This window comes from Cornus florida, unplaced genomic scaffold, assembly GCF_030987335.1.
Source record: "Cornus florida cultivar Cherokee Brave unplaced genomic scaffold, ASM3098733v1 CherokeeBrave_3.0.0_Hap2_Chr08, whole genome shotgun sequence".
Taxonomy (NCBI): Eukaryota; Viridiplantae; Streptophyta; class Magnoliopsida; order Cornales; family Cornaceae; genus Cornus; species Cornus florida.
Window position 1 is genome coordinate 30,251,926 of NW_026775578.1, and position 12,995 is coordinate 30,264,920.

Sequence of the window (12,995 nt, forward strand, 5' to 3'; positions counted from 1 at the left end):
TTTTTTTGAATGATAAATTTCATAGAAACAGGATAGAAAAATTAACATTTTTTTTAGGCTTGTAAAAGGGTAATATGGTAGAGTAATTTTTGGATGCTTTCTTCATATTCTATACTATATTCTGATACTAAATTGTCTTACCTCATCAGAGAGTGATAGCTTGATAATTATTAGTATTATTTTTTGGGTAAGTGACTGATTGTAATACAACAAAATTAGAAAAGGTGACTTGTAAGGTGAATCTTTGTTAATTTTTTATACAAAATACATAATTATTTACGTGTTTAGGAGTATATATTTGTTCAAATTTTAAAATACAGTTTTTTTTTTTTTTTTTTAATCATTGGTAGGGAAATACAGTTCTTTTTTTTTTCTTTTTTTCTTTTTTTTTTTTTTTTGCTTAAAATAAGGTTTTGGGATGTGATGGCATCCAAGTGGATGATGCAAAATTCACTTGACTACTCGTTCTTTCCAGAGATTGCCAAAGTCAAGGTGCTGCTTATCTGGCTCTATCCCTCCTATCTTTCACTCGGTCAAAACCAAATTATAATCTTGAGATATATATATATATATATATATATATATATATATATAATCTCTCTCTCTCTCTTCCTTCCCTTTTATTTATTTATTTATTTTTAATTTTTTTAAAAATATCTCCTAATTGGATGATTCTCACCTCTGTTATGATCCATAACAGCTTCATGACACGAGTGAGATTTAAGTTGTGAACTTGCACAACGTAAGGAATTTGAACTCATATTCAGTACTCTTCGAGACACCGAAGGTTTGTCTTGCCAACGAACATCGCTACACCTACAGAGCCTCTCCCTCCCCTTAATTATAAGATGACAAGCATTATCATATAATTTTAAGATCTTAAGTTGAACGAGTGAGTGGTGTGTGCGAATTTTTTGTATGTGAAAATATATATATATATATATATATATATAAATTGAACCTTAAATTCACCTCCTTCTTAAAGTGATCTTAATGCACTTCTGAAACTGGCATAAAAGATCTTTATTAACAAACACATGGTTGTTGGAAGCAGGACTAAGCTAAGTAAATGTTCTTTTGCCTTTTCATTTTTTTTTTACCAAATAATTTATATATACAATTTTCAGTAATGTACATGATAACTTGAACCTTCAATTTTTTTTTAGTAATAAAAGAGATATTATTGATGAATCTTAATTTATTATTTCAATCGATTATCAAAACGATAAGATTTATAAGAAAAGAAAAAAGAAAAAAAAATATTTGAAAGAATTAAATAAGTTAGATTGGTAATCTATTGTATATAATTGTTCATAAATTTAAGGAGTACATTTTAAAACATAAATGAGTCATTTTATCATAACTTTCCAACCAAACCAAATTACTCCAATTGATTGATGACCTTTTACTCCAACATAAAGAGCCATTCAATGGTTTTTTAAATACAACATTTTGTACACTTCTTATCAGCGGCCTAACTCCTATTGGATGCATATTCTGTGTCTTGTTTCTTATCCACTGCCTAACCTATATTCAATAATATCTCATATAGTCTCTCTCTCTCTCTCACACACACACACACATATATTGTTCTTAACCATGCTATCAAGAGTCTAAATTGACAGATTAGGATTATATATTGTTCTTAACCATGCTATCAAGACTCTAAATTGACAGATTAGGATTATATATTGTTCTTAACCATGCTATCAAGACTCTAAATTGACACATTAGCAATATCTATATATATATATACACACACATGTATGTGTGTGTGAGAGAGAGTGAGACTTGTCTATGTTAGTGAGAGGTTGAGTGGTCAACATGACGTTGGAAATTAGGCCCTTAAGCAATGAGCTTGTAATTTAAAACGACATTGATTTGGCCAGTCGGACTAACAACCACTACAAGTCTCACATACTGAGACAAGCCCAATAAGTCAAATCTTGGTATAAATTGGATTTTCAAAAAAAAAAAATTATTTATCATTAATAAAATTGAGATGTTATTCAAAAATGAAAAATACAACATTTTATGTGGAAGGCCATCCGACAACAAAAGAAAAAAGAAGACTGAAAATCCTGTGAAATTGTGGAGTAACCACAAACATACACACACACACACACAAAGAAATATATATTGGTAAGGTTTTCCCAGTTGTTATGGCTTGTGACAAAAGCAAACTAATTTAATTATATAGCCCCCAAAATTTTATAATGTTGAGTCTGTGTCGTACCTACCCAAAAAATTGCATATAGGTTTAGTTTTAATAATCATTGATAGCATAAATTATAATTTTAAGTGCCTAACAAGGCCACTTTAAGGAATTATGTTTAGCTGTTTCCAAATAGTCACATTAAAACATAGTCTAGTTCTGACTTAATTAGATAATCTGTTTGTACCCAAATTTAATTACTACCATAAGTTATAGGCTTATATATTAGTAAAAGTAGCAATCGTATATCTTCTTTGCAAAATAAAGTTAAAACAGATTATATATATATATATATATATATATATATATATATATATATATATATATTGGGTTTACACTCAGTTTGAGTTTCTGGAGACACAATGATAACACATTATCGGTGTAATTAATCAACTATATTTGTCATATTTAAAAAAAAAAAATGCATTTATTTAGTGGGTTACATCAGTATCTGTCACATTTAATTAGTTGGTGATATCATGTAATCAATCTACCAAGCAGTATTTCGGTCTTCAGGCAAGGAGGTACCACTAGGTTATAGTAGATGAACAGATTTTTTTTTTTTTTTTTTCTTAATTGACAAAGATAGTGTCGGACTTCTTAGAGCATTCCATAATTCATCATTAGGCACATGCAGTTCTTCAGTCCGACATGTACAGGACAATTATTGAGAATATTCTCTTAAAATAGTCCCAAAGAAATTCGCACTCTCGACCTCCAAGGTGAAAGTATTTTTCATTAGACAATTCCCATAAGTTTAAACATCATGTGAGGGTTGAGAAAGTTAATAACTCCAACCTACCCTCAATCTAATTGTTGATAATAGGGTTTGGTCCAGGATTCGATAATGAAATTGTACTGGTCAATTCAGGAGAACAACTTCAATGGCGGCAATGGCATTAATCTTTTTGGTACTGCATATAAACTTTTCTTTTTTCTTTTTGAATTTTTTCTTCCTTGTCTTTGTTTGTGTTGGTGAGGTGGTAGTGGTGGTGGTTGCAGGGTTGATGGGGGTGGTTGAGTTGTGAGATAAAAGGAGATAATAAATCTTATTGAATGCATATTGGGGTTGTACGTATGGCTTTCAATGGAAATGGACATAAATTACATGTCAAATGAGTATGGTGTAGCATGGAACAAGTAATGACCTCTTTCATTCATGAATCGTCAATACATAAACAACAATTATTGAATTATGTTTAGCATAAGATTGAAAAAATCCAAAATTTAAAAGTAATTCCCAAGTCACACTATTCTTTTAAATGGTCACTCCGTACGCTTCGCTTCACACACGAATTCACATTCATTTCTTATGAACTCCGTACATTGCGCTTCACACGCATTCATATTCATTTCTTATAAACTCCGTACGCTTCACTTCACACACAAACTCACGTTTATTTCTTTTTCACGTTTATTTCTCGCACTCATTCCTACTCCGTGTGACTGACTTCTTTCAGTCTCGCTCTCAGTGACTTAAGGACCAGCATATTGTGTTTTTCATTTTTCATTTTGATTTTTTATTATTTGTTTTTATGTAAGTCGTGTCAATATATTGTTTGTTTTTATGTAAGTCGTGTCAAGAACAAAGTTTGTTTCAAGTTTCTGGTATCAATTCTATATTTAGGTATTGTTTCATATAGTGTATAGATTCAGCGGGGAGTTGTTTCCAAGAAATATATTTATAGAAAAAATTTATCCACAAAAATATAAAATAATAAAATCAACCTTTCTAACTAAAATTTGCACCCAGGAGAGAGAAGAAAAGAAAGTCAATAATAAAAGTAGCTTATTTATTTATTTATTTATTTTAAGTCAATAATACTCTAGGGCTATATGACTTTTCAGCACAAAAAAAAAAAGTAACTTTTTTATTTGTATTTTTATTTTTTTAAGTCAATAATACCCTAGGGCTATATGATTTTTCAGCCCAAAAAAAAAGTACCTTTTTTATTTATTTATTTAAAAAAAAAAAAAACAGTTTTCTAATACGTAGTAATAGTTTTAAAAAAACTGATCGTCAGGTGGGCCAAGTTGATGACTTGGCTTCCATCCACAATTTCCACTCTTTTCCATTTCCATTTCCATTTCCTCTGCAAGAAGAAAGAACACTAAGGACTCCACCACCATTCTCAACTTCCACAAGAAGGAATAGAATATATTTTCTTTCCAAAATATTCCGAGTCCTTTTAGTTTTTATAATAACACATCATTTTGGTGTTCCATGGAAAGTTTGGGCTTGTGTTTAATCTCGCTAAAGGGAACAATGTCCAAACAACATATTTATGACATTGACCTCTTGTATTGAACAAAGTTTTCGAAAATCTAATTTTACCAAAAAGGAACACAAATAGAACTTCTAACATCGACAGACTGAGGATCTCTCACTACTTGTTATATGCTCTAGTCACGCCGGCAAAGTTGAAGCGATTGACCGGTGAAGCTACAAAGAAGAGAAGAAAAGTTCAATAAAATGATTTTTTTTTGAAGTGTAAACATGTCACCATTAAGCAACATTGTTATACTTGCACCTTTAAAAACCCCATAGTTGTCTTACCTTTTCACTTGCGAATGGAAACATCTACGTGTAGGTAAGCAACGCAAGCCATGAAAAATAAGAAAAATACAGATGCCAACATCAATGGCTCTGCAAGCATGAAAATTGGATTGAATTCGTAGTAAACCTGTAAAAGAATATTACCAAGGAAAAAGATAAAGATGCGTTAATAACCACTACAATTGATATATATGTGTGTGTGTGTATCAGAAAGCACTAAACGATCATAACATGTGGCATGTATCCCTGGCCCATCACCTATCCAGGGAATTAGTCTTGCCAAGGGCAAAAACAAGTATTACTCGGTGCATCGTGAGACTCTGACCTATGAACTTAACGAAGGTGAATCGTCATCAAGTTGAGACCTTAAATAACTACCAACCGAGGTTTATCTAGGGCCACCCCAACTGAAAGTCATCAACAACAATAAACTGATTACATACATTATATAATGTTGTATCTAGAGAAAAATTATGTAACATGACTAGACATTCTTAAATTCAAATCTGAGACCTTAAATAACTACCAAATGAGGTTTATCTGGGGGCAACCCAACCGCAAGTTACCAACAACAATATGCTGATTGCACACATTAAGAATATATGTCAAGTTGTATCTAGAGAAAAATTATGTAACATGACTAGATATTCTTAAATTCAAATCTAACTCTTGAGCTACTAAGTTGAAGTATCTAATAAATTATGTTCGGCATCATAGCCCCACCAAAGTTCGGTTGTTTATCCTTCAGTTTTAAGACCATTATAGAGAGGTTCGATTGTTTTCCCATCCATTAGACAATTTCCACACAGAATTACACAGAAAAATACAATAAATTCAGTGTTTTAGAATACCAAAGATATAGTAGCATCAGAAGACATCTCAACTAACAGTTCTACGTCTCTGAATTTTCTATCAACAATACTGTTCACTGATATATATTTAATATGTTTAATACTGCTCAGATTTTGATAGTATTAGTATATTACCAAGAGGCCTGTCAATTTGAAAGCAATAATAAATTTTCCTAAAAATGGAAAGAAATATAGTCAGTTCATTATCTTTGCCTTTTACATTCTATCAAAACTTCAGAACTTCCGAGGTATAATGTTCAGCTAATGATGTCTGAAAATCTTAAAATTTAATTTAAGAAAATAAAAAATAAAAAATAAGGAAGGCCGATGATCAGTTCTGGTCAAATATGGACAAACTACTCTCTCAAAGTATATAAATTATTTTGTACCTTAATTAATTACAAGAATAATAAAAGATCTCGTATTAAGGAGGAGACACTCGCTCCAATCTATATTGCATTCACAATTCATTACACATCAGCTATAAAAAATTTCGAAATAACATATGCATATTCTCTAACTTATGGATGTAAGAAGTTTTCAACATAACATAGCTTTTTTGTATGGAGAAGTCTTTACCGTACATTAAATTTCGTCTATGTTTTTTTCTTATTTTTTGGGTAAGGAAATGTTTTCTATGTTGATTACAGTTTCTTTCAACATTCCTAATAAATATTGAAGATGCCAAAACTTTCTACAAGTTTAAATCTGTATGAAAGTACTACATATGGACAAACTACTCTCTCAAAGTATATAAATTATTTTGTACCTTAATTAATTACAAGAATAATAAAAGATCTCGTATTAAGGAGAAGACACTCGCTCCAATCTATATTGCATTCACAATTCATTACACATCAGCTATAAAAAATTTCGAAATAACATATGCATATTCTCTAACTTATGGATGTAAGAAGTTTTCAACATAACATAGCTTTTTTGTATGGAGAAGTCTTTACCGTACATTAAATTTCGTCTATGTTTTTTTCTTATTTTTTGGGTAAGAAAATGTTTTCTATGTTGATTACAGTTTCTTTCAACATTCCTAATAAATATTGAAGATGCCAAAACTTTCTACAAGTTTAAATCTGTATGAAAGTACTACATTGCCTGAACCAATTCACAGTTAACAGTAAACAAAGGTGAAAACTATATCTGTATGGAAGGTTCATAGATCACCTGGAAGGGAGAGTTGTGCTCAGGAACAACATTTTTCTTTTCCAAAACCACCACGGTCCTTCCAACAACATCAAGATATGAATATTTGGTCTGCAAAAATACAGATGACAGGCCATTTCAGCTAACACAGTATGACCAAGTCCTTGAGGCATATAATCAAAGCATTTATTTGGTGACAGAGAATATCTGCAACTCTACATTGCCTAGAACAGTAAAGTAAATATTTATCTAGAACAAAATACAGAAAATAAATATTTTCTAAATGGCATTTTCCGGATCAGTCATTAACATAGAATAAACCTAAGTTAAATGGTCTGCTCGAAAATGCATGGAGTACCTATCTATGTTGGACGAGACATTCGGTCCAGCATGTCGGGTTGAACATACACTTAACAAGTATATCCAATAAATTCAAAATTATTATATAATTGTGCACAGACTTTCTTATTTGATCCTTCTGTCCCATTATTGCTTCAAAACCAGTGAAACACCTATGTCAAAGCTATATGTTATACATAATTTTATTTTAGGAAAAAAAAAAAAAGAATATTAAACAATATGAATATTTAACCATTTTCCCATGTCCTTGGGTTTGCATTTGGGGCTTGATAAATACAATGCTTAGATACATTGCATGCGACACACGTAGCAGTCCATGTAACAAACGAATAAACAATATGACAGGATCAAATGAACTGGATGCTTTGCAATAAACCCACTAGCATCAATACACAAATACACATGTTACTTTTTAATTCGAAGAAGTGTGCATCTGCGTTACTGTAGGTTATAGATCAATAATCCCATAAAAATTACCTCCAGATGTTGTTCCACTGGAAAAGGAACCGCAGCAGAAGGGTTTTTTGATCCTTCTGGCAGCACCACCTAAAAGTAACAGCTTCTGCATCAGTATACGTATGCTCCGGCAAATTATGATGAGAGAACAGAAGTAACACAAGTGGGACAATCAGATAACCCAACAATATAAATTCATATAAGTGTACCCACTTTGATGGTCAACTTGTCTACCAATGTCTCAGCAAGAGGACATCCAAAGGTAAAGTTAAGATAACGCCTGCCATCAGGTGACTCAAAAAGGAAGTCTTGCAACGGTAACCCATATCCAATGATAAAAGTAGTCTTCCAACCCCCAAATAAAGGATATCTTGGCTCTATTTCCAGTTCCGACTGCAATTAAAGTAAATAAAAAGGTCATAAGTTACAAAGACAAAAAACAATATTTTCCAAACATAACATTAAAAAGAATTTTTGATCATCATATGATCGTATCCTAATTGATTGTTTCACGATAGTGAGACCATTTATCCAAATGAAGATGATCATAATTCCATTTAGAGAGAAATAAAATATTAGAAAACTCCAACAGACAGCAGCAGTTCTTCATCTGGAGGAAGGTGAGCAGATACAACTGGACCTATGAGGTTAAACCAGATCAGAAAAACGCCAACCGAGCACAACGACAGACTAAAAAGTTATGCTATTTGGGGTGCATATCACTCTAGGAATAACCAACTAGGCCAAAATTTCAATCAATTTTCTTTCCGGGAACATTTTGAATAATTATGTTAAATGAATAGTTTATAGGGGGGGGATTTTCACACTAGCTACTTAGAAGTCACTATCTTTAATTTAGGATTACAAACTACAACAATTCATGAATGAAATCTTTAAGGCTTTTAAATTAAATCTTAACATAATTAATAAGTTAACAAACTTAATGTACTAAATAAGACCTTTTTAACCTTAGTGTCCGGAGGAAACAACATAGACATATACCTTTAGGATAAATTTAACAAGAAAAATTTTCAAGTCCTACAACTAAATATTGTCCACTATATTGGAAAAGAAGAAATTGAGACAATAAATACCTTCCTAGAATCTGTACGTAAATGTGATGATGAAATATTCCCTATTTCATCCCGGTAGTAGACGGAGTGAACCCTAGGAGGTAGTCTTGCAAGAAGAAGCTTGAATGAGGACACGCCACTAAAAGATGGTCTAGACTGATATTCAACCCTGAGAAAAGGAAGCTTCAGAAGATGAAGATACAATGATTTGAGAATCAAAAACAAAGAAAAATATAAAAACATATAGTTCTAATTTTATGTACTTATGCATATATACATACTAAATACACCTACTTATCAAAAAATAACTAAAAATACATACTACATACACCCGTAATCCTTATAACTATATATATGTAAAATAGCCTCAATAGAACACTATCCAAATAGCCTCAATAGAACACTATCCAAACTTCAGAGAGAGAGAGAGAAATTGCATGTTTTATAGTTAAATGAAAGCAATAAAACTGTAAATTGTACCAGATTAACTAACAGCATAATATTCCAAAGAATCAATCCGTCCTTGGAAATTTGGTACGAGACAATCAAATTCTTGAGTTTCTAATAACTCTACAGGATTCTAGATAACTCCAAAAGCAATTAAAAACCATGTCCCATGTATCATTCGGAATTCAATCTATTCACTTCTTCTTACCATTAATAAGGCTTCCTAGAAAATAAGGGTACAGAATATAAAATGAAGAAGTACAATATAAACTAGATTGTACAATATAACTTGCATTTTCCTGAATTCCTATTCCTTAGATCTAAAAAAATTCAGGAAATCATATATGAAATCACGAATTCTCATATAAATTTAATATAAAAGGATTTACAAATCATGAGCTTCAAACCTTCATGTGGGAACTAAGAAGATCCAATAAGTATTAATTTGCAAAGCTTAATACATAATTTAGTTATTTTCTTTTCAAGTCAAATCAAGCTTTAAACAGCAGTTTTTACTAAAAAAAATAATATTTACATTATAAGATATCTCATCAATATAAACATCTTTACAAGTACAATTGCAGATGTTCTATTTACAATTTGGGGAAAATACCAGAAAAGTGGGTGATAGGAGAATATGGTTAGCAAGAAATTAAAGCACATTTGTTTTTATGATTATAATCTTCCACATGTCTTGCATTTGAATCCTAACAAAACAATAACAATTTGCTTAGTCTTTTATGTCAACAATTATCTACCATTCTACATCTTCGTGATGGTGACACTTAATGTAGGATGGCTCTCCACTTGATTAATTCATTTTCATAATTATAAAACAGCCAAAATAAAAAAACAAAGGAAAAAATACTGGCATTTTCCCTACCACATCCAAATTTGAGAAGAAATAAGAATTAAAATGTCACCTGTAACCAATAATAACCTAACCTTGAAAACACGCCTTTATGTCGAGCACCAGCATGAACCAGCTTGTAATGCTCTGTAATCTGAATGCTACCCCAATGAGATATTTCCAATTCACGCACAAGCTCCTCAACAACGGCAAATGGATTGTCATTCTCAAAATGAACAAGTATGGGAGAAAATGAATACGGTGGATGTTCACTATATGGCCCATACTTTATCTCTGTACCTGCATGGTAAACTGGCTCCACTCTAGTGAATGACTCCACCTTAGTACTTGGCGTCTTGATTAATGTTATCTGTTGTTTAATATGATAAGGTGACAGTATTGCTGCACCATCACGGTAATAAACCAATTGTGTCTCTGACTGGCTTATCTCTACTGGGAAAGGTTCGAGAGAGTGTGTCAATGTGTAAAACACTTCTAGTGTTATAGATTCACCCATGCCCAATGGTTTGGATAACAATATACAGAAGTATTTAGTTCCATTTGGCCCATCAGGCAGGTCAGTTGGGTTTACATCAAGAGGCAGATAAGACTTTTTCTTCTTCTTTCCGAAAACAGCTGCTGCTTTGACCAGTGCTATATGATCAATCTGTGTAGGAGGAAAAGCAAGGAGGACTTCTGAAGCAGGAGAATTCCCATTATTTTCAACCTGAAATAGCCACCCAAGACAATGCTTAGTTGGCCAGAGCCGCCAGATTTGGAATTGGACGGTAGGAGATGTGTATTCGCCCATATATTCTGGCCAAAATTATAGAAGGACACAAACAGAACTTGAAATAAGGCAATTGGTAAAGTTGCAAATTAACTGAGCTGTTTATGGACAGCTTGAGCTTGATACCATGAGATCTCTATTCATGTTTGTTCATTAAACGAACGACACAAACTCATTTCTGTGACTTGTTTATAAAATGCCTCATGACTCGTGAACTTGACAAGCTTCATACCTATTTAATGATAAATAAAGTGATAAAATATAATAATATAAAAGAAAATAACAATATATAATAAATATTAAAATGAATATACAATAAACTATTAAAATGAATATATAGTAAACTATTAAAATGACAATACCTAGCACAATGAGCTGAACTGAGTTTGCTCATGAATAAACCAGTTTGAGTTTGAACTCAGCCTTTTAAACTCATCACGACTAACAAACAAGCAAGCTCGAATAGTGTCGAGTTCGTCTCTGTTCATTTGCACCTTAGGTCCTTAATATAAGTTTGCAGAATGTAACCACAATTATAATTTATGAAACAAAAGCCAGACCGTTGCATATCACGCGATGAATGCAAATGGCTTCTCACTTGTTTCTACCATAAATAATAGAAATGAAGTCCGTATATTTGTCAAAACTCAAAAGTGAATCAAAGTGTGCTGGAGAAATACCTTCAACGTCAAGTAAACCCTCACAATGTGCGAAGTTAAGTCAATCTGCACCAATAGTCAACATATTATTAGTTCCATACTCAGAAAAACCAAACACGAACCATTAGATCCATAATAGAAATCTAAATCACAACAAAGGACAATTCATACAAACTTCAATCATAGAAATGCCTAAATCAATTAAAACTTCAATCAGCTAAAAACCTAAATAAATCAATATAACGCTCTTTCTATCATCAACAAATATCCAGTATCACCAATCAACAATCTCATCACAAAATTAAGATGTATATAAATATATATATACACACACACACACACACGCACGCACATAAGAAAATGTGCATACACATGCGTATGTGTAAGGTTTAGATGAGTGAAGGTTTGCTCTCGGGTCTCCCATAATGAAAAATCTAAGACTCGACGTTTTGATTTCTCTCCATTTCCTACACTTTTTCGGCAACCAGAATAATTTCTTGATAAAATATAATTAGCAGTGTTCATTTAATCTTCTTTTCGTTCAATCTAGCAACGAAACGCAAAATTAGAATGAAATTTATAGAAACGAACGAATTATATATATCACCATCGAAAAACGAAAACTAAAACCCTAGATTCCAGATTTTGCTCTTGGATTGTTCATACAGAAGTTGAATTCATTTAAACTAATTAGATGGAAAATTCACGATTGAGAAAGCTTACTCGGCGTTCGGCACTGACGATCTGGAGTTCCGGAGAAGAGGGAGAAGACGATCTGACGAGCACTAACAAGTATGCGACGACTGAGAAAATTAGGGCTAATCGAAGTCTCGGCAGACCTTCCATGATCGTCTCTTCTCTCACCAGATTGACGAAGCTGCGAAGACTAGACCGTATGTACTGTATAGTGGAGGGGGTTTCCTAGATGGGCTTGGGTCGAATTAAAGATCTTGTATCCCAATCATAAGTGAATTGGATAATCTGTCTATACTTTGGCCCAATATTTTGCACTCAGATTAATTAAAGATTGGGCTTGACTAGAGTTTGGTCCGATGGCTCAAACAAAGCATTTGGGTCCCATTTGGCAATTGCCGGTAGAACGAAAAAACTATTATGAAAAAAGAAAACATGTTAGGAAAAAAAAAAAAAAAAAAAAGAGTACAAAATATGTTAGGTGTTTAGTGACACGTTATTCACAATTAAAGTATTTTTTAACTTGTTTGGTAATAATATTTTTTTAAACACTTCAAATGTTAATTTTATAATAATATCTTTAATAAAATGCTACAATATTCAATACTAGCAACTTTTAAAAAAGAAAGGGTGAAATCGTCTTTATAAAAATAATTAAAAAAGGACAAAATTGTTTAAGAACAAATAGTTACCTAAAAAATACCGCCTTTGCTAAGAAGCAGTTTTAAAAGCTAGTTTTTGCTTCATTCAAAAACTCAACTAAACAAAAATTAGTACTTATTAAAAGTGCTTTTAATGGTTGCTAAACACATCTAAATGTAATTTTTTTTTAAATAAAAGTGATTTTAAACTTTGACACAACTAAACAAAAATTGATATCTATCAA

General features: G+C 31.9%; 1 protein-coding gene across 1 annotated transcript; it reads right to left on the reverse strand.

Moving 5' to 3' along the window:
• Positions 1–4,352: 4,352 nt before the first annotated feature.
• On the reverse strand, positions 4,353–12,299 carry LOC132271074 (dolichyl-diphosphooligosaccharide--protein glycosyltransferase subunit 1B). The gene is made up of 9 exons (XM_059772338.1): positions 12,140–12,299; positions 11,438–11,482; positions 10,063–10,694; positions 8,692–8,839; positions 7,811–7,990; positions 7,619–7,687; positions 6,803–6,892; positions 4,773–4,899; positions 4,353–4,658 (listed from the first exon to the last, which is right to left on the reverse strand). Exons 1-8 carry the CDS (start codon positions 12,260–12,262, stop codon positions 4,777–4,779), a joined length of 1,410 nt encoding a protein of 469 aa, XP_059628321.1. The 5' UTR covers positions 12,263–12,299; the 3' UTR covers positions 4,353–4,658; positions 4,773–4,776.
• Between the last annotated feature and the right edge of the window lie 696 nt (positions 12,300–12,995).